This window comes from Macrotis lagotis, chromosome 3 (genome assembly GCF_037893015.1).
Source record: "Macrotis lagotis isolate mMagLag1 chromosome 3, bilby.v1.9.chrom.fasta, whole genome shotgun sequence".
In the NCBI taxonomy this organism is placed as follows: domain Eukaryota; kingdom Metazoa; phylum Chordata; class Mammalia; order Peramelemorphia; family Peramelidae; genus Macrotis; species Macrotis lagotis.
Window position 1 is genome coordinate 134,233,308 of NC_133660.1, and position 21,869 is coordinate 134,255,176.

Below are 21,869 nucleotides of genomic sequence, written 5' to 3' on the forward strand. Positions count from 1 at the left end.
ACATTGTACACATTAACAACAATATTGTGAGCTGATCAACCTTAATGGATGCAACTCCTCTCAACAGTTCAGAGAGCTAGGACAGCCCTATTATATCAGCCATGGACAATGCTATCCCCATCCAGAGGAAGATAAACAAAATAAAATAAAACAAAAATATGAAAAACCCTTCAGAATATGATGAAAACTACATTTACTTTTTAGAAAATTTCTCTTACTTTCCCTTAATTATAATTCCTCATACTCAAAATGGCTGATCTGTAAACATGTTTAACACAAATGTATATAAAATATTCACCTGTGAACTGCTGAGGGGAGGAGATTTTGGAAGGGAGGGTGGAAGGAATTCATGCAACTTAAAAAAAATATGCAAATGCAGGGATCAGAACCAAGAGAATAATGTAAACATTAACAACAACTTTGTGATATGATCAGCCTTGATGGAAGCAGTTTCTCTCAGCAGTTCAGAGAGCTAGGACAGCTGTATTAAACCAGCTATGAGCAATGTTATCTCCATCCAAAAACAAAAGCAACCCCCCTCCAAAAAAAGAACCCAACCCTTCAGAATCTGATGAACACTTTATAAAAATTACCTCTTATATATCTTTCCTTTAACCCTAATTCCTTACACTGAAAATGTAAATATGTTTATCAAAAATATGTATGTACAATGCTAACCTGACTGTTCACTGCTGGGGCCAGGGGGAGGGGGTAGGATGAAAGGAAATTTTGTAACTTAAAATTATATATGTGCATATGGATGAAAATAAATAAATAAAGATATGACTATATATATATATATATATATATATATATATATATATATATATGGATGAATGTTGAAAAATTTTCATAACATTTGTCTGGAAAAATAAAATATCAATTAAAAAAATTCCCTGACAAAGAAATGCATAGAACAACATTGAAGTATCACCTTAAATCCATCAAATTGGATAAGAAAAGGAAAATCACAAATGCTGGAAGGGCTGTGGGACACTAAGTACTAATATAATGTTGGAAGAACTGTGAATTAATCCAGCCATTCTGAGAACAATTTGGAACTATTCTCAAAGGGCTATAAAACTGGAAATACAGCAATACCATCACTAGCTTTATACTCTAAAGAGACCAAAGAACATAAAAAGGACTCCTAGTTATAAAAATATTTTAATAGCTCTTCTTAGAGAGCTCTTCTTAGGTAGTAAAGAATTGGAATGAGAGAATGCCTATCAGTTGGGGAGTGACTGGATAAGTTAAGGAATAAAAATGTGATGGAATATATCACTCTAAGAAGTGAGTAAGGGAATGGTTTCAGGAAAACTCAAAAGACTTTTAGGAAATGATGGTAAGTGAAGCGTGCAGAACACAGTAATGGCTGTAACATAACAAAATTGGTTATAAAAGACTTAACTTTCTTATCAATACAATTATCAATGACAACTCCAAATGACTCATGATGAAAAATGCCATCTCCAGATAGAGAACTGAGGACTTGGATGGCATATCAAAGTACATTTTCTCTTTTATTTTTTTCTTGTTCTTTTTTGCCCAGAAGATAGCTAATGCAGAAGTATGTTCTGTAAGACTTTGTATGTATAATGGATATAATTTTTCTTGATTTCTTACAGGGTAAGGGAGGAAGTAGAGAGGTGAAAATTTGAAATTGAAAATAAAAATAAAATTAAAAATTGTGGGGAAAAAAATAAAGAACTGAATGGTATTTGCGGAAGCTGATAGTAGTTGGCAGCAGTTATTAGAGCCTACCTGGTTTTGTCCATCATCATACTCATCTGATTTTGTCCCTTAATTATGTTTAAAGAGTTATATATGGTTAACACTCTTATGTTTGAAAATTGAAATAAACTGGCACTTCTGGCAAAGATGGTTGAAAGAAGTCAGGCTCTGTCTTACATTCTACTGGTTTTCCCTCAGAACTAACATAAATCAAGCCTCTTAACATAATTTGGATCCAAAGGACATAGAGAAGAACCTAGGAGAACATCTACCAAGAGGGTCTGTCTCAGTGAAGCTTGGGTTAGTCAGGAACAGAAAACAGAGCGCCAATACAGGGGCTGCAGGGTGAGGTCCAGGGACTAATCTGAGAACAGTGGTGGTGGCTTTTGCTGTGTGCCCTACAACAGGGAGAGCTCCAGCATGGAATCATTTACTCTGTGGGGCAGAGAGCTCTAGCATAGCAGCTAGAGATTGATCTTGTCAGTTCAGCTGGTCTGGAAGAACAGGGCCATGAGCTCCCATGTTTTCAACAAAGTCTCCATGTTTTCAGTTGAGTCATCACCCCCCCCCATTCCTGTGGGAGAAAGTGACTCTTCCAAAACAAACACATTAACAACCCCACCACACCCCTGGTTCAGATGTGGGTGGCAGATCTCCACCAGTGCTGATTGAGGAATAAGTAAATTAATTATATAGCCCAAGAGTCCCATTCACAGCATTTCAGGATAACCCAGACCCTGTTCCGCTCTCCCCCACCTCCCCAGTCCTGGGGAGTGGGCCACTATTCATGGTCACTGACTCCAGAGAAAGCATCTTGCATTCCCTACCAGTTGACCCAAATGGAGTTACTAAGCCAAGTGAGCAAAGCCTCTAGGAAAGTCAACACCAAAGGTCTTTGGACTAGCTCTTCCTCCAACACAAGATCCTAGGAAAAATGAAGAAAGGCCAATGGAAAGTGGGGTCCATTAAATGTTACAATGAAGGCAAGGATCCTAACTCAGAACTAGAGGCTCAGAGGAGAATATGCATTAGTATCCAGCCCAAAAAGACTTATTAGAACAGATCAGCAAGAACTTTAAAAATCATTTGGGAAAAGAAACACAAGAGAAAATTTACACTTTGCAAGAGAAAATTATCATCTCATCTGGCAACAAGAAAATGAAAAAAATAGACAAGTACAAAAAAAAGGCTCTCAAAACCATAATTGGGCAAATAGAAAACTCCTTCAAAAATAGAACTGACCAATTGTAAAAGGAGTTGGAAAAGGCAAGTGAAGAAAATTCTTCTCTAAAAATAAGATTGGAATCTGTGAAAACTAATGACTTCATGAGACAACAAGAATCTTTTAAATTAAACTAAAAGGAAAACAGAAAAAGATAGAAGAAATTGTAAAATATCTTCATTGCTAAAGCAACTGTCCTGGAGAATAGATCCAGGAGAGCCTTTATTTTTAGGGTTTGGTTTTTTTTGGGGGGGGTGTTTTGCAAGGCAATGGGGTTAAGTAGCCTGCCCCAGGCCACACAGCTAGGTAATTATTACCTATCTGAGACCAGATTTGAACTCAGGTACTCCTGACTCCAAGGCTGGTGCTCTATCCACTGCACCACCTAGCTGCCCCAAGGAGAGACAATTTGAGAATCATTGGGCTTCCTGAAAACTTTGAGGAGAAAAGAAATCCTGATCCATTCTCCTGATATAATGAAGAAGAATTTCCCTGATATCATGGAAGCAGAGGGCCAAATAGTTATTGAAAAAAATGTATTGATTCCCATCTGAAAGGAATCCCAAAATGAAAACATCAAGGAATATTGTGGCCAAATTTCAGAACTATCAAATAAAAGCGAAAATTCTGCAAGCAGTCAGAAAAAAACAATTTAAATACCAAGGAGTCACAGTAAGAATTACACAGGACCTGGCTGCATGAACATTAAGGAATTGAAAGGCCAAGTATATGATATTCTGAAGACCAAGGGAGCATGAAATGCAGGCAAGAATTCACTATCTGGCAAAATTGAACCTTCTCTTCAGGAGAAAATATGGATATTTAACAAAACAGGAAACTTTCAACTTTTCCTCATGAAAAAACCAGAGCTAAATAGAAAATTTGAACTTCCAACAGGAGACTTAAGAGATACCATGAAAAGGTAAAAGAGGGAAAAGAAAAAATTGTTATCCAGTAAGATGAAACTAGCTATATCCTTGCCTGGGAGAAATATTCTCAAAACTCTTGGGAACCCTAATTCTATTATAGAAAATATATTTAGCCAAAAGTAATGGACACTCATGAATTGTCCATGACTCTGATAGAATAACAATAATAATATCTCCTTAAAAGGGGGGGATGAATGATGAGACAGAAGCATGGAGAAGATTAAATGGGATAAATTATATTCCATGAACAGGTACAAAGGACCTAATGCAATAGAGGGGAAGAAGGGTGGCTGTGAGAACCCCTAAATCTTACTCTCATGAAATTTGGTGCACACACACACACAAACACAAACACTCAGTTAAGTTTAGAAACTAATCTTACCTTTCAAATATTAAGAGGGAAAAGGGGGAGAGGGAGAGAAAAAGAACTGACAAAAAGAAGGGAAGGAAGAAGGGGCAAAGGGAAAGGGGAAAGAAAGGGGAGGGAAGTTGGATATAAGAGGGCAACCACACTGAAGGAAGTAGTATTCAGAAGCAAAATCCTTGGAAATAGGGATAAGGTGAATAAAGGGAAAAATACAAATAGAGGAAAGATAACTTGGAGGGCAATATAGAGTTAGTAATTATAACTTTGAATGTGAATGAATTCTCCCATAAAACGTAAGTGGTTAGTAGAGCGGATTAAAAACCAGAATCTGACAATATGCTGCTTACAAGAATCTCATTTGAAGCTTAGATTTACATAGCAAAATATGTTATGCTGCAGTTGAAGTGAAAAAGGCAGCAATTCTTATCTCAGATAAAGCAACTCCAAAAATAGATCTCATTAAAAGAGATAAAGAAGGAAACTATATCATCCTAAAAGATATCATAGACAATGAAGTAATTTCAATTTTAAATATGTATGGACTAAATGGTGTAGCATTCAAAATCTTAGAAGAGAAGCTGAATGAGTCATAGGAAGACATAGATAGCAATACTCTATCATTTGGAGACTTCAACCTCCCTCTCTCAGAATTAAATAAATCTAATGATAAAATAAACAAGAACTTAAGGAGGTAAATAGAATATTAGAAAACTTAGACATGAATGAACTTTAGAGAAAATTGAAAGGAGATAGAAAGGAATATGCCTTTTTTTCCCACAGTACATGGCACCTACACAAAAACTGATCATGCACTAGGGCATAAAAACCTCATATTTAAATGCAGAAAGGCAGAAATTATGAATACTTCCTTCATCATACCATAATGTGGTAAAAATCATATGCAATAATGGGCCATGGAGAGATAAACCTGAAATTAATTAGAAACAAAATGACCTCATTTCAAAGAATGAGAGGATCAAACACCCAATTATAGATAGGAATTAATGATTTCATCCTAGACAATTATAATAGCAAGACAACACACTAAAACTTATTGGATATAGCCAAAGCAGTTACTAGGGGATTCAATTCTAAATGTGTATGTGAATAAAATAGAGAAAGAGGAAATCAATGAACTGAGCATGAAACTATAAAAATTAGAGAAATAACAATTTAAAACCCCCAATTAAATACCAAATTAGAAATTCTAAAAATTAAAGGAGAAATGAATAAAATTTAAAGCAAGAAAGCTATTGAATTAATAAAGTCGAAAGTTGGTTTTATGAAAAAAAAAATAAATAAATCTTTGGTTAGTTTAAGAAAAAGAAAGAAGAAAACCAAATTGCTAATATCAAAAATGAAACAGATGAACTCATCACAAATGAGGAAGAAATTAAAGTAATAATTTGGATCTATTTTACCCAACTACATGACAATAAAGTTGATAATCTAAGTGAAATAGATGATATTTACAAAAATATAAATTGCCTAGGTTAAATGAAGAGGCAATTAAATACCTAAATAACCCTATCTTAGAAAAAGTAATTCAACAAACCATCTATGAGCTCCCTAAGAAAAAATTTTCATGGTCAGATGGATTCACAAGTGAATTCTATCAAACATTAAAGGATCAATTGGTTCCATTTCTATATACAAATTCTTTGGGAAAATAGGAGTAGACGGAACTTTGCCTAATTCCTTCTATGACACCAATTTGGTGTTGATACCTAAACCAGGAAGAGTCAAAATAGAGAAAGAAAATTATATACCAATTTACCCAATGAATATGGATTCAAAAATCTTAAATAAAATATTAGCAAAGTGATTACAGCAGCAAGTTATCACTAGGATAATACACTATGACCAAGCAGGATTTATTTCAGGAATGTAGGGTTTGTTCAATATTAGGAACTGTCGGAATAATTGACTATATCAAATATAAACATAATAGAAATCATATTATCTCAATACATGCTGAAAAAGCCTTAGACAGACCAAAGCACCCATTCCTACTAATAACCCTGTAGAGTGTAGAAATAAATGGATTGTTCCTAAGAATGAGAAGCAATATCTATCTGAAACATTCAATAAGCATTATGTGCAATGGGGATAAGCTAAAAGCATATCTAATAAGATCAAGGTGAAACAAGAATGCCTATTATCACCACTGCTATTCAATATTATATTAGAAATGTTAGCTTCAGCAATAAGAGAAGAAAAAGAAATTGAAGGAATTAGAATTGAGAAAGAAGGAAAAAAAACTCAGTCTTTGCAGATGACATGATGGTATACATCTCAAAAAAACCTAAAAACATCATCAAAAAAACTACTGGAGAGAATTAACAATTTGAGCAAATATAAAATAAACCCACACAAACCCTCAGAATTTCTATATATTACTAGCAAGATATAGCAACAAGAGCTAGAAAGAGAAATCGCATTTAAAAATCACTTCAGACAGACTTAAACTATGAAAACAACTATAAAATATATTTCACATAAAAATCAGATTTAAATAACTGAGCAAATAACAACTGCTAATGGACAGGCCAGCCTATTATAATAAAAATGACTTCTACTTAAATTAAACTACTTATTTAGTGCCATACCAATCAAATTTCCAAAAAAATTTCTTTAATGTGTTAGAATAAAATTGTAACTAAATTCATTTGGAGAAATAAAAAGTCAACAACATCAAGGGATTTAATAAAAAAACAAGTGCAAAAGAAGGCAGCTTAGTCTCACCAGATCTAAAATTTTATTATAAACCATCAACCATCAAATCTGTCTGGCACTGGCTAAGAAATAGAGTGGTGGATCAGTGGAATAGACTGGGTGCAAAAGAGACAGCAGGAAATGATTATAGTAATCTGGTATCTGACAAAACTAAAGAGTCCAGCTTCTGAGATAAGAACTCACTTTTTAATAACTGTTGGGAAAATTGGAAGATAGTATGGCAAACTTTTTGGTTTAGACCAACATCTCATACCCTATACCAAGATAAGATCAAAATAGGTGCAGGATTTAGACAATATCATAAGCAAACTAGGAGAAGAAGGAATAGTTTGCCTGTAAGATCAATGGAAAGGAGGCACTTTATGACCAAAGAAGAGAAAGAGAACATGATAAAAAAAACCCTAGATAATTTTTATTACATTAAATTAAAAGCTCTTACACAAACAAAACTACTTTAATTAAAATCAAAAGAAATTTAGTAAATTGGGAAATATTTTTTACAACTAGTATCTCTGACAAAGGACTCATTTCTAACACATATAGAGAACTGAGTCAAATTTATATAAAAATAAGTCATTTCCCAATTGACAAATGGTCAAAGGATATGCAAAAGCAGTTTTCACATGAAAATTTGCTTTAAATCAATCCTGATTAGAGAAATGCAAATTTACATCTCACATATCTCAAATTGGTCAATACGACTAGAAAAGACATTGAAAAATGTTGGAAAGGATGTGGGAAATTTGGGTCACTAATGCATTGTTGGTGGAGTTATGAACTGACCCAACCTTTCTGGAGAGCAATATGAGATTATGACCAAAGGGAAATAAAAATGTGCTTACCTTTTGATCCAGCATTACCACTACTGGGTCTATACCTTGAAGAGAGCATTAAAAAAGGGTAAAAAACATCATTGGTATAAAAATATTCATAGCAGTTCTGTTTGTGGTGGCAAAAAACTGGAAATTGAGGGGATGTTTATCAATTGGGGAATGGCTAAACAAATTATTGGATATCTATGTTATGGATCACTACTTTTCTATTAGAAATCAGGAGGGATTTGATTTTAGAGAAACTTGGAAAAACTTGCGTGAATTGATACTGAGCAAGAGAACATTATACACTCTAAGAGCAACATGGGGGTGATGATTTAACTTAATGTATTTAATCCATCACTGCAATAATCTGGGACAATTTTAGGGGATCTCTGATGGGGAATACCATCTATATCCAAAGAAAGAACTCTGGAGTTTAAACAAAGACCAAAGATTATTACCTTCAACTTTTAAAAAAGGTTGTCTTATGTACTAAATAATTTTGCTATTTCTAATATTTTCTTTCTTTCTCAAGGATACAATTTTCTTCTCACAAAACATTCAAATTTTATCAATGTATAGCATGGAAACAATGTAAAGATTATCAGATTGCCCTCTGTGGGGGGGTAGGGGACAGGAAGGGAGGGTGGGTGAAAAAATTGTAAAATTTAAAACCTTACAAAAATTTATAGGTAGAAATTACTATTGTATATAATTGCAAAACAAAATATTTATATAAAAAAGAAAATTGGAGTAAAACAAAAGAAAATTATCTGAGCATGATCAATTTAATAATTAGGCTATCAGTAAATAATAGTTAATGCTCTCTCCCAATAACCCAAAATAATAAGCTTTATTATTTACTTTTTGGCAAAAAATAAGTAAGGAAAAATGGAGGAAAGAGAATCAAAATTACAATTTATTGTTTTGCTGAAAGCCAATTTGAAAAAGAATATCATCCAAAACAATCTTAACACTTTTTTGATCATTCTGGATATAATAAGAGGCAAAGTTATTTCTTACCTTGTAAACAACTTTGAGATAGCTGCTAAATCTGCTGCACTTTATACTTCATAGATAAAAAAGCAAAACAAAACAAAGACACTTTGTCTGCCCTATGAAAAACAAAAGCTGGTTATTTTTTCTTTTAGTATAATTATTAAATCTATTTGTGTTCATTTTATAACCATACCTGCAACACAATCAACAATTCAGTTTAACTGAGTATTTCTTTTTTGTATGAAACTTCATCTTCTCCTCCATGCTATATACTTGAAACTGATTTCAGACATCTCACAGTTTTCCTGCCATTGCAGTTATAAAATCTGGGACCAATTTTTTTCATATTTTTTCATATATTTCATATATTTATTGTGGAAGGAATTTTGCAGGCCTCTACTCATTCACATGAGAAGTATGAAACACTAACTAGCTTTTGTTTCATTCAATTCAATTAAAAACAAGCATTTATTCATCATCTACTGTGTCAAACAGATTTATTTTGATGGTATTGTTTAGAAGAAAGGAAGATTCCAGACATGACTTTCACTGGTGTAGAAAATTCATAATGATGAAACCCTGATATGTTTGAAAATTAGAATAAACTAAGCTATCAGAATCAATAAATTGGCTCAGTGATTTCTTTCAGTGACCAGAATCCTGAGCAAGAACTGAAAGGTGAAACCTAAATGTCCCTTCCTTCTGACTGGCCTTCTGACTGACAAGGCAGCATTTGAACCTTTTCTTGAGGACATGGATCAAAAGTTCCTCCTAAATTCCTCCCCATTACTTTGTCACTGAGAGATAGGAGTAATCCTCAAATTATAGGATTAGTCTACAGATTTGTGTAATTTTCAAAGACTTTGATAAGAATTGCCCAGATTTTGTGTTGTGGGTGAGGTTACAAAGGAACTTTCATTTGAATTAAAATAATAAAATTAAAACTGAAACAACTAGCATCTACACAATAAAGAACAGAGGTCATTACATGACAAAAGTTTGACCTTTAGGCTAGCTTCTTCAGAAAGTAGATGAAAGTGAAGTTCCAAGCCTAAGGAATTTAGACTCACTGGATGTGGTTGAGTATTAAACCTATGTCAGTTTGACAATTTTATAAAAGTAGAATTAAATCAATTTTCAATTTTAAAAATGCAGATTGCTAACTCATTTCTAATTTATGTTTTCCCACTTCCCAGTGTCCCTATTATTATAGAGGGTTCCATCAGTTCCCCTCAAGATTCCAATTTAAGGGTTATCTTCAATTCTTTGCTATCTCTCAAGTCCCATAATCAAATCTGTTGTAAAAATCTTTCAGTTTCATCCTTGCAACATCAACAAGCTTCCTCTATTCCTTTCACATTGCTGTCACTCTAGCACAGGCCTCGGATCTCACCTGTACCATTTCAATAACCAGCTGGGGAGTCTGACTACCACATATTTCTTACTCCAGTCTCTTCTCTTCTGCATTAGATTAGTATCTGTTCTATTGATCAAGTACCAAAATGTTTTAATCATTATTGCTTTATATTACAATTTCAGATCTTCCACTTTATGTTACAATTTCATATACAACTATATCTATAATTACCAGATCTACTAGACTTTTGTCATTTTTCCACAATTTTCCTTGATATTCTTGACTTTCTGTTTTCTCTCCAGATAAATTTTGTATTTATATTATCTAGATCTTTTTTTTCAAGACAAACGAGGTTAAGTGACTTGCCCAAGACCACACAGCTAGGTAATTATTAGGTATCTGAGACTGGATTTGAACTCAGGTACTCCTGACTCCAGGGCCGGTGCTCTATCCACTGCACCACCTAGCCACCCCTATTATCTAGATCTTGAAAAGAGATGTTAAATGATATAATAAAAAAGATCTAGATTCAAGTCCTGCTACTAACACATACTCAAATTCTCAGTATTCTAGACAATTTTCTGAGGGCATAAATTGCAAAGGATAGGAATAAGTGAATTGGTAGAAGGAGTTTCTAGGAATGACTAATACTAATAAAATCACAGGTTGTTATCCTTTAAACTAACCTATTAATAGTTTGATTGGTATTCAAGCCATCCAGCTTGATTTTAATTGATTGGTATTCAAGCCATCCAAAATGATTTTAATAAGACATGGATCCAACAAAGGCATTACCTTATTCAGTAAGCTCTACTGAGTTCCTTTCACATCCTTTCACATAGGAAATGTTCTTTTTGCCATTCAATGTCCTTCATAATCTCACCCCCTCCTATCTTTCCTGTCTTTGTACTCCTTACTACCTACCACATACTCTTCCATCCAGTAATGGCCACCTAGTTGTTTCAAAAACCAGACATTCCATTTCTTGGATCTGAGCTTTTTCTCTGGCTGTCCTCCATGCTTGGAAAGCTTCCCTCTTCAATTACACCTCCTGACTGACAACCTTCATGAATTTGGCCAAGAATTAAATGCCATGTGTTAATCTTCAGAGTTTGCCCTAATAAGAAACAAATGGAATTAGGCCAACATATTTTTGCCTTCAGAGTTTGTTCTTAAGAAAGAACAGAGTTAGGTTGACATAGATGTTTATTGCCCTTTAAGTTTTGCAGTTTATGCATATGCATAGAGATTTGGTTAATCAGATCCCAAAGTGAGACTTTGGAACACATATTTATAGGAATTAGACAAAGAACTATCAAATTATTAGTTGAAGTCCATGAAATTCCATTTTCTTTCATAAAGATGTCACAGCATATATTATAGTTTCCCTCCCTGATTCAGGATGTCTGCTTCATGTCACCACTGTTAGCAATTACAATGGGGGGGGAGTACCTCCTTCTGACTCAGAATAATTATACTTTATCAACTATGTTATAGACTTACATTAAAAATGGAATCTTCTGTCCAGGATGTTTGAGACATCCTGTAACTACTGATACAATTGAGGGAATCTAAAGTTGTTGTTGGGTTGTTGTTGTTGGTTGTGGTGGTAGGGTGTTTGTGTTTTGTTTTTTTTTGTGTGTGTGTTTGTGTGTGTGTGTGTGTGTGTGTGTGTGTGTGTGTGTGTGTGTGTGGTGTGAGAGAGAGAGAGAGAGAGAGAGAGAGAGTAGTAAACAAAAATTTATATTTTTGTCCTGACTTACTTGGACCTCCTTTTAAGTCCCAGCTAAAAATCCCATCTTTTAAAGGAAAGCTTTCCCACTTTTCTTAATTCTTATGCCTTCCTTTTGATAATTATTTTCTATTTATATTTTATATAGTTTGCACATTATTTTTTTTAATATGTTATCTCCCCCATTAGATTGTGAGCTCCTTGAAGGGAGGGATTGTCTTTTTCAAGTAACATTATAATTTTTCATGTATCCTATATCATGATTTCTGTGAGAGGGGGAAGTACCTACTATGTATGTGTATAGCAGCACTTTTCATTGTTAAAGAACAAGACAAAAATACATTTTCATTAATATGTGAAAAAATGCTGGTAAGGAGGCAGTGTGACAAAATAGAGAAAGCACTGGTTTTAGAGAAAAAAAGACTTGGCCTGAAGAATAATGTCACACCTTATGTCTCTGCAAGTATGGCAGGGTGGTCAATTATTCTCTTCAGACCTCCATTTCCTTATTTCCAACACGAGAGATTTGCACTAAGAAACCTATAAGTTCTCCTCTGGCACTAGATTTATGATGTTAAGGTAGCTGAATGTGATAAAATGGAATTGATCTATGATAAATGATGAATATGACAGTTTCAAAGAAATATGGAAAGGCATATTAACAAATATTGATTGAAGTGAGCAGAGCCAGAAAGATAATGTACATAATTACCACAATAATGTAAAGGGAAAAGAATTCAGAATATTGGTTAAAACAACAACCAATCATGGTTTCATGATAAAATACATCTTGTACCTCTTAGAGTAGTGATAGACTAGAGGTGCAGAATTAGACATTCACTCTCAGATATGGCAAAATCTTGATTCATTTGCTCAGTTATTTGTTGCTCAATTGTTTAAGTAATATTTTACTCTTCATGACCCCATTTAGGGTTTTCTTGGTAAAGGCACCAGAGAGGTTGGCCATTTCCTTTTCCAACTTATTTTATAGATGAAGAAAATGAGGAAAGCAGATTTAAATAAATTGCACAGGATCTAATGGCTAATAAATGTCTGAGGTCAGATTTGAACTCAGAAACATTAGTCACCCTTACTCCAGGCTGAACTTTCTATCTACTCTGATACTTAACCTACCCCCTTTTTTAACTATACATATTTGTTATAGGGATAGGTTTCTACTTAGGAGAAGAGGTGTTGGGGAAAGGGTTAGACATTAGAGAATATTGATGGATATAGGGGAAAAAGAGCATTAATAAAGTATTTTAAAAGTTAAAAAACAATATTTGATCTAGCACTTTTGAAAAATTCTTATTTTCCAAAACATAATTCTGCTTCTATAGAGATAAATTAATGGAAATATAGAAATCCCTGATATGAATGTGGAATTATTTTAAGTATAAAATATTAGATAAATTGATGTCTAATGTTAAATTTATAACAAATAATTTTTAAATTAAATAATGTTAAATTATTAACTCACAAAGTGTTTTATAAAACACTTATATATTTTGAAATCTTTATTACAAAGTTTCTTGCAGGAGGGTAACTGAATTTCACTTGCCATAAGAGTTTTATAAATATGTATAGTAGTGTGCACAAACACAGATTCCCAAACATCTATGGGCAAAGGAATCATTATAGTCCCTAGGGTCTCTAACTGTACCTAGGTCTTTGGAAAAAGGTGACTCATTCTTAGTGTGCCTTAAAAGCTTTGATCCTTGAAACAAGGTCCTTAGTGACATGAGTAATAATCTGTAAAAATTTTCAAATTGGTCAGCCTTCTGAGGATTGAGAAGTTATAGTAATGACCTATTTAGCAACAGTAAAGTTTATTATCTTGCCTCCTAATTTTGCGGGGGTTTAAAGCTGAATGAGGTTAAACATGCCTTGACTGAGAATATATACTTTGTATGTGGGGTGTAAAATTAAATCTACATATTCTCAAAAATGGTTCAATGTTATTTTAGACACTATGCTAATGGTTCGCTCAATTCTGTTTTCTTTTCTTCTTATTGGTTCATTATAAGCCTTACCATGTTTCTCTATAGTCCTTATATTCTACACACAAATTTATTCTTTCAACACACAGATATTTATATGCCTCATTCTGTTCACCTTTCCACCTATTCTCCATTTTTATTTTGTACCAAGAAAAGTCCTGCTATGTGAATTTTGGTATTTTGGTAATATTTTTTACATTTTATCTTAGAAGTCTTTGGGGTATATTAACATAGATTGTTGATTGGACCTTGAGTTTTTAATTCAGAATCCTAGAAAACTGAATTTTGATTGAGTCAAAAGATTATACTTTTTGCAAAAAAGTATTTACATGTAGGTCTAAAAATGATGATGTGGCATCCCTTTCAAAGGGATAAACAGAGTAAAGGAAACATAAAAGGCTTTTTTTCAGATTTTCATACATAGAAATCGAAACAGTTTGAGGGAAGTGAACTGTTCAGTCATTTTTCAATCACGTTTGACTCTTCGTGACTCCATTTGGAGTTTTTTTGGCAAAGATATTTGGGGTGGGGTCCTTCTCTAGTTCATTTTATAGATGAGTAAACTGAAGCAAACTGGGTTAATTGACTTGCCCAAGGTCACACAGCTAGTGAGTGCTTGAGTCCCAAAGGTAAGTCTTTCTAATTCCAAGCCCAGTGCTGTTTTCCCTGCACCATCTAACTTCCCCACTTAAATTTTCTAAGAGTAGATGGAGTTCTCTCATTGAAATTTCTTTACACTGATAAATTTATAGGTCTGAAAAAAAAACAACAAAAATAAATATGGACTTTTATATCCCTTCCAATTATTCTTGGAGAAATAATAGAATAAAGAAAGAAAATAATGAAAAAGACAACAGTTTTTATCTCAAAGAGGTTTTTGGAACAACTAAGATATGTCTAATGGGTGAAAAAGATAGAAGAGACAGAAACAGCACTATTGGTGCTAGAAAAGAGAGAAATGACTGTAAATGAGATCTATTCTGAAGGAATTTACTCTGCTACATTTTCTGTTCCTTTCCCCCATTCATTTCCCCAATAAACATATTTTAAAAATAAAATACTTGGGATATGTGCTTGGACCTTTGTTTATCAACATGCCCAATTTTTTTTTCTTAAATGATTCTCTAAGAGTCAGTGTGCTAGTGGAGAGAACCATGGTGGCCTCTTGAAATTGCCAAATGTGTTTCTATCACTGAAGTTTCTTGGCCCTTGTACAACTCTCCTAGGGTCAATTCCATTTATTATGCAATTCTTTTGAGGGTTTTTTTTTTTGCTTTTCTTCTTTTGATATTGATTGGTTTATTACACAAAGTATGTAAAATTATATAAAAGAATTATTTGGTAGCCTATAGATTGTAATGTGTCTTGATGAAGGGAGGGATCACTTATACTGCTTGGACAAAATGAAAACCCAGATTCTTTGTGTATACAGGAGAATTGTCTTACTTTAAAAAGTTCTATAAGAAAAATGTTATCAGCTTTAGTAAAATTTGAACTTGCCTATAATGTTATACTTCTGAAAAGTAGTTACAATTTACCATTGCACTAATAAATAAAATCTATAATAGATTCAGGGAAAACATGACTGTAAAGAAAGTATGTATTTTTCTTTTATTCCACAGTAACCTATTTTTGATGACTGGTGATATTTGGAATGTGGTAAAATAGCAATTGAAAAACAGCAAGGAAGAATTACATTATTACAAATGCCAGAACGTTTGTTAATAAAACATTTTATTTCATTCTTTTTGAAATTATGTTATTACTTATTAAAACCAATATTAAAGGCTTCTATTTGGGGGACATTTCTTAGATATTGTTCATATTTATTAAATATGGCCACTTCAATGAAAAGATCCATTATAATGATTTGAGCATTATTAGGAGTTAAATATGTGAAAGCTAGCGATGTGTGCTATTGACAGATCTCATTATTTTTCAGTAACTAAAAGCTTCATAATCAGTGCTACCAAAAACACACATAGAATGAAAAAATTCAAGATAAGGAAAATTTTAATGTAATAAATTACTCATGTCAAACCTGTATGCATATCTGCATTCATGGAAATGTATATTTTAGGCTAAAGAGTTCCATGCCACATCTATCTCTGCTTAAGACCTTTCCATGTCTCCCTATTATCTACTGGATCAATTACAACCTCCTTCGCTTGGCATACATAAAATCCTTCAAGATTTGCTTCTAGCCTAACCTTCTCAGGTAAAATTTACAATAAAATTATTGGTTTAAGTGGACCACGCTACATAAAGTAAATTTTATGCAATGCCTGGGGGCTTGGGGAAGGAGGAAGGGAGAGGGAGGGAGGGAAGGAAGGAGTCAGGAAGGGGGCCACATGTCAGTGAAGGGAGTGGGATATGCCTTCCCTTCAAGCACTCTAGCTGGGGATGGAGCCAGAGAAACCTGAACCTAGACCAGGGCCTGGCCAGAACCCAGAGGAAAAACATGTTTAGGGGGAGGGGAGGAATGTAGAAAAAAGACAGGGCAGGACTAGTGATGCATAGGGGTGGGGGAAAACATAGCAAGCAGCAGTGGGATTCAAATAAACTAACAATTGGTTCTTTACTCTAATGACCATTTTAAGAATACAAAAAGATATACCAAAAGATAGTTTAGTATTTCCATACATTTAATACTCAAATAAGAATAAGAAAAGAGGTACACAATACTAGATTGTGTTATATTATTCACAATTATATTACTCACAATAAGCAAATGTATCCTTATGGAGCAAAAGCATCAACAATCAATGTTGGACCATTTGGAGAACCAAAACTCATTCTACCTATTCCAACTCTACTTCCATGGCTTCCAAAATGGGTGATAAAATAATTCATGAAATCTATATTTCTATTGGTTCATTGTATCCAACTTCCTATTGGCTTCACCAGTCAGGAAACACCAGCACATTCATAATATTTCTGGGGAAATTTAGATGTTAAACAAAGCAGAAACAAATAACAGCTTGTTACCCCCTTATTGTTTAGCACTCTTCCTCTTTACCTTTACATGTTTGTTTATTGAAGTAACAAAAAAAGGGAATTAAAATGTAGTTATTTCATCAAAGGTATAAATAGTTTTAATAAATGAATAAAAATATTACATTTTCATCAATTTTTTCCACCTATGAGGACTGAGCACTATTACTATGAGCCCTTAGAAAATGCTATTGCACAGAAGAATATTATAAAAGAATAAAGAATGTAAATTTGTGATTTCCACATTGGGCAACTATCCAGACCCCTACCTTGGGGCATACCCTGATTACAAGTGCCATTTTAACAACTGGTTCTTCAAACTCAACATAAATTTAGGTAGAGTTTCTACTGAACTGGTGTGAACTGGCTGAATCCCATCACTAAGTACCCCCCATAACTAAGTACAAGAGGGTGGACTGAGAGAAGATAGATGTGAATGACCAGACTGGCAGGCAGGGTGGATTCAGAGAGGGAAATAGCTTCTCTCTAGGAACCAGTGGTCTCAAACCAAGCCCCATTCTGTAGTTGCTATGATCACTCAGCATAGAGATTCTTCTGGTTTTACGTGAAGGTGTTTTGGGTGGATGGGTGGGCTAGGGAGGGCAGAGTCTCTCATAGCATGGACAATGAGCCATATGTGGTGATTGACTATATAGCTGCACCTTATCACATCATAAACCAGCAGCAGCAACAGTAGCAGCAACAACATTTTGCAGTACCCAAGATCTTGACCATACTAAGAGTATTTGTGTGAAGGACCTAATAATCTCTTATTTCAGATTTTATTGAACTATAGTTACTTTCTTTTGTAGCTTGCCAAAAGGAACCTATTTAAATTTAAGTCCAAGACATTGAAATTTCACTATTTAAGTTTTCCTCACCTCCTAACCTCCGAAACCAAAACTGAAGTGTTGATTCCCTTTTTGGCCACTGAGCTAACCTGACTAGGTTCAATGATTTATTATGGCTCAACCCTTGATCTTGGCATCATATTTTTGTGCCAGATTTACTTGTTTCTTCTTTTACTTCTACTTTTAGCCTTACAAACTCCAGACTGAGAGTATGTTTTCTGGAGTTTATTTAACTGAGCTTGGGGTCATAGAGTGTAGTAGAGAAGGACATGGTAGGCATGAGCCCATGCTGGAATGTATAACAAAGAAAGAATTACAAAGGAAAAATAAAAAATATTAGTGAGAAAAAATGTCCCAGAAATATAAGATGAGAAAAACTAACCAAGTAAGAGTTTTTTTTGTGCCACTGATTTTCATGTAATGTGAAGAGAACTTTAAGAAAGCCCTAGCACATTGAATGGACTCTGATAAAATAATGAGAGGACAGGATAGACAAGAATGGGGGAATTATAAAATTTACATCAAAAGACAGAATTTCACATTGTTGCATTGTAGAAAATCTTAACCTAGTTACTGTGAACATTTTCTTTCAATATTTTGAAGTTTGTTTTAAAACAATTTATTTCTTTAGTAAGTCTAAAAACATTTTTTTAGATATTTAAAAACATGATTTTGAGAAAGCATCCATAAACTTCACCAGATGGTCAGGGTTGTCCATGACATAAAGAAGTTTAAGAGTCATTGGAATATTGGACTACTAAAGTATTTACAAGGAATGTGAATATAATACAAAAACACTAGTCATATTGTTGTTGCTGGGATTTTTGGAATTACCAATTAAAGATGGAAATTGGGATAACTGAAAATCAAAGGTTATTAAAAGATGAAGGAATTCATACACTGTTTAGGAATTTTAAACTGCTCAGGATTTTATTACAAATTATTACAAAGTAAGTTGGTTAAAACTTTTCCTCTCCCAGAGAATCAATAGGCACAGGGTGAATAATAAAAGGCTAGGTGCAGTAGCTTGGTAGACAGAGAGACAGAGAGAGAGAGAGAGACAGACAGACAGACAAGAGGCAGAGATAGAGAGAGCCCTGATCACATGTCATGGGGTTCCCATGGTGAAGCACCAGGGCTTACCATAAGAGCACATGGTCTTGGAAGGAAAGAGAGATTCACCCATCCTGCAAGAGTGGAAGATAGAGTCAAGAAGAAGCAAGAAGGCGTGGTGCTTCCTCTTAAATACACTTATTTTGTAGGTTTCCAAGTATTGGTGCTTGAGGAGTGGTTTAGCACCTGGGCCAGGTATTCTTCAATGGGAAATTATGCACTGGTCCTTCCTTTCCCGAGGTACCCAACCTCTAAGTTCGACATGTCATTTCCTGTCATGCCAGTGTCAATGGGTACTGAGGACAAAAGAGGAAATACCTTCCCTCTTCCAACCAGGTAGAAGGTTGAAAGTTGGGGGTTTCGAATAAGGAGACAGACAGGATACAAATTTTACATTAAACAATGAAACAATAGGCGCCAATTTACATCTCAAGAATAAAGAGCCTTCCACACCCTTAACAAGATTCCCAGATTTAACAGTATTAAATATTAAATTTCCTACATTTGTAATTCTCTGCATCAATATTAATTGATTAGAGGTACTTATAAAAATATCTAATCAGTTTAGTATCAATTAAATTTTTTAACTAATTACATTACAAACATGTTTCAGTCTTAGCATGGCCATGTTCCTCATAAGGTCAAAACACCATGTAATGGATGACACCAGACAAAAATGGAGGTTCTCTTTCCAAAATACTTTGGTAATGATGTGGGGAATTGATTGGCCAGAGCTTACTTAAAGGAATTCATTGGACCATTTTTCCAATATCAGGCTTATTCAGACCTTTGAGGTAGCTATTTTCTTTTTCACTTAAGTCACACAAGAGTTTTATGTTTGCAAAGCCACAAGTAAAAGGTTTCTATGACCCCACAGAGACTGTGACTAAGGTCTTTAGATGGTGGTGATGAGAAATTGCTTCTGCCAAGAACTGCAGACAGAGAAATTCTACTTAACTGCCTCCCAGCAGTGTACCTTGGGAGAAGCCAAAGGAAGCTATCGGGTTAGCCTAAACTTTCTTTCCCTTTGTTTAAATGCCTCATGGCCATTGCTTTTGCTTGAATAGCACCAGTAATCCTGTTTTTCATTTCCCATTGATGTGTCTGGAGGAGAATTCACTGAGATAAAAGGTCATCCAAGGGAGGAAGATAGAACTAGAAATATTTGATATTTCTGGAAAAAAAATATTGAGCTCATGGTACATCCAAATGGAACTTGAATCCTTAGCTCAATGTAATGAATATATGTTTGTCAAGCACTCCAAAGGCCCAATCCAACAATATCTTGCTCTACTATAAATTAGTTCAGTAATTTATATTCTTTATGGGAATCAACTGAAAGACCACTATGACAAAAAACAAAGAATCAAAAACAGCTTTCTCTCTATCATTAGAAGTGAGCCTTTTAGGGAAGTCACTAATTTTGTCTTTCTTTGTATCTCCAGTGCTTAGCATAATGTGGCTCCCTCCAAGTTAGTTTTAACCCAGCTGGTCTTGAAGTGAAATGCTGTTGTGTGATCCAGGACAAGTCATTCATCCTCCATTATTTCAGTTTCTCAACTGTAATATGGAAATAAAATAACCTCTACTTCCCAGGGGTTTTGTAAGGAACAAATTTGAAAATATTTGGAAAGCATTTATCACAGTGCCTATAGGAATCACTTAACAAAATGTTTGTTCCCCTCAATTACTTGGTTATTTCTATGGGAAAGGATTCCTGGGTTTGTAGAAAACACCATAGAGAACACACCTAACCCAAGAACTCATTTACCCAAGAGAAACGGTCCCAAGAGAGTCAAAAACTTTCCCAAGTCATTACTGAGACAATATTTTCTCTGAGAGTTTAAAAAATGGAAAATTATAAAGGAGTACTCTCAGAACTAAATTTTTAAAAAGTTTTCTGGGAAAAATGATTCAAAACACTTGAGGTTCATATGATATCACAGAACATTTCTCTACCTGCAAAATGGCATTTTTAAATTTCAATTTCAAATAAAAAGGCACTGAACCAAGGAAAGATTTTTTGCTGTTACCAGTCATTGTAGTTAATAGTATTGACTAAATAATACCCATCCAGCACCCCCCAGGAAAATGCATTAGAGGTATCCAATTACTTCTCCTGTGGGAAGAGACAGACTTTGTTCTACTCTTTAGAGACTGAAAAGATAACATGTTAAGTTCCTAGCCCAAAGACACAGAGGAAATTAGAAGTAAATGCAAGAGAAAGAATCAGTCTCTCTGTATCTATACTGTTTTACAATTTATTATAAATAGGCTCAACTTCTAGTTAAGAGATTTAAGTCAGAAGATGTTGATAATTTCTGAGGGTAGTTTGTTTTTCTTAAAAGGAAAGAGTGTCAAAGTTAGCTTGCCCAGAACTACATCTTATCAAGTAGTAGTGAGCCACACAGATTTGTAGCTTCATAGCTAGAGAACTTCAAGAAAGGATCTTGAAAGTTTAAGCATTTTCATTCTTGTTATCTGACATTTTAATAGCTAATGTGTGGCTAGGATCTATAAAATTTATACTTGATTTTTCTCAAGCTAATAAAATATTTTCATAAAAGTCTTCATTCACTTAGTAAACATGTATTGAGCACTTGCTATGTGTGGTCACCATGTCTGGTAGAATATAAACAGCTTGAGAGAGAACAGCTTGAGGTCTGGAATGGAACTTAATCAAAGAGCACAATCTCATTTTACAGGTGGGAAAACTAAGGCAGAGGAGTTTAGTGTCTTAGGGGTGTCTAAGATGAGATCCGAACTCAAGTTTTCCTGATTCTAAACTTAGCACTCTTATCTATCATCTAGCTTCCTTCTAAGAAATGAATTTTTTTAAAAACTGCTAACTTTTAAAGTAGTTTTTGCCTTGCCCAATACATTTTATGTGTTTCTGTGTGTGTGTGTGTGTGTGTGTGTGTGTGTGTGTGTGTGTGTGTGTGTGTGTATGACAAGGACTTTAGAGAGGAGCTTGCTGATAAATATTTAACAATCAGCTCTCTAAGGAAAAAATATAAGTA

The 21,869-nt window shown here is 34.2% G+C and overlaps 1 protein-coding gene across 3 annotated transcripts in view; it reads left to right on the forward strand.

The window, feature by feature from the left end:
- The window catches only part of LOC141516247 (serine/threonine-protein phosphatase 2A catalytic subunit beta isoform-like), a 104,169-nt gene that overhangs the window by 12,920 nt on the left and 69,380 nt on the right, over positions 1-21,869 (forward strand). The window contains exon 2 of one of the 3 annotated variants that reach the window (XM_074227442.1): positions 15,514-15,633. The exons of the other annotated variants lie outside the window; for them this stretch is intronic. Coding sequence (XP_074083543.1) covers positions 15,514-15,516 — 3 coding nt within the window. The 3' untranslated portion in view covers positions 15,517-15,633. Of the gene's footprint in view, positions 1-15,513; positions 15,634-21,869 lie in introns of those variants that run through there. 3 annotated transcript variants of the gene reach the window in all.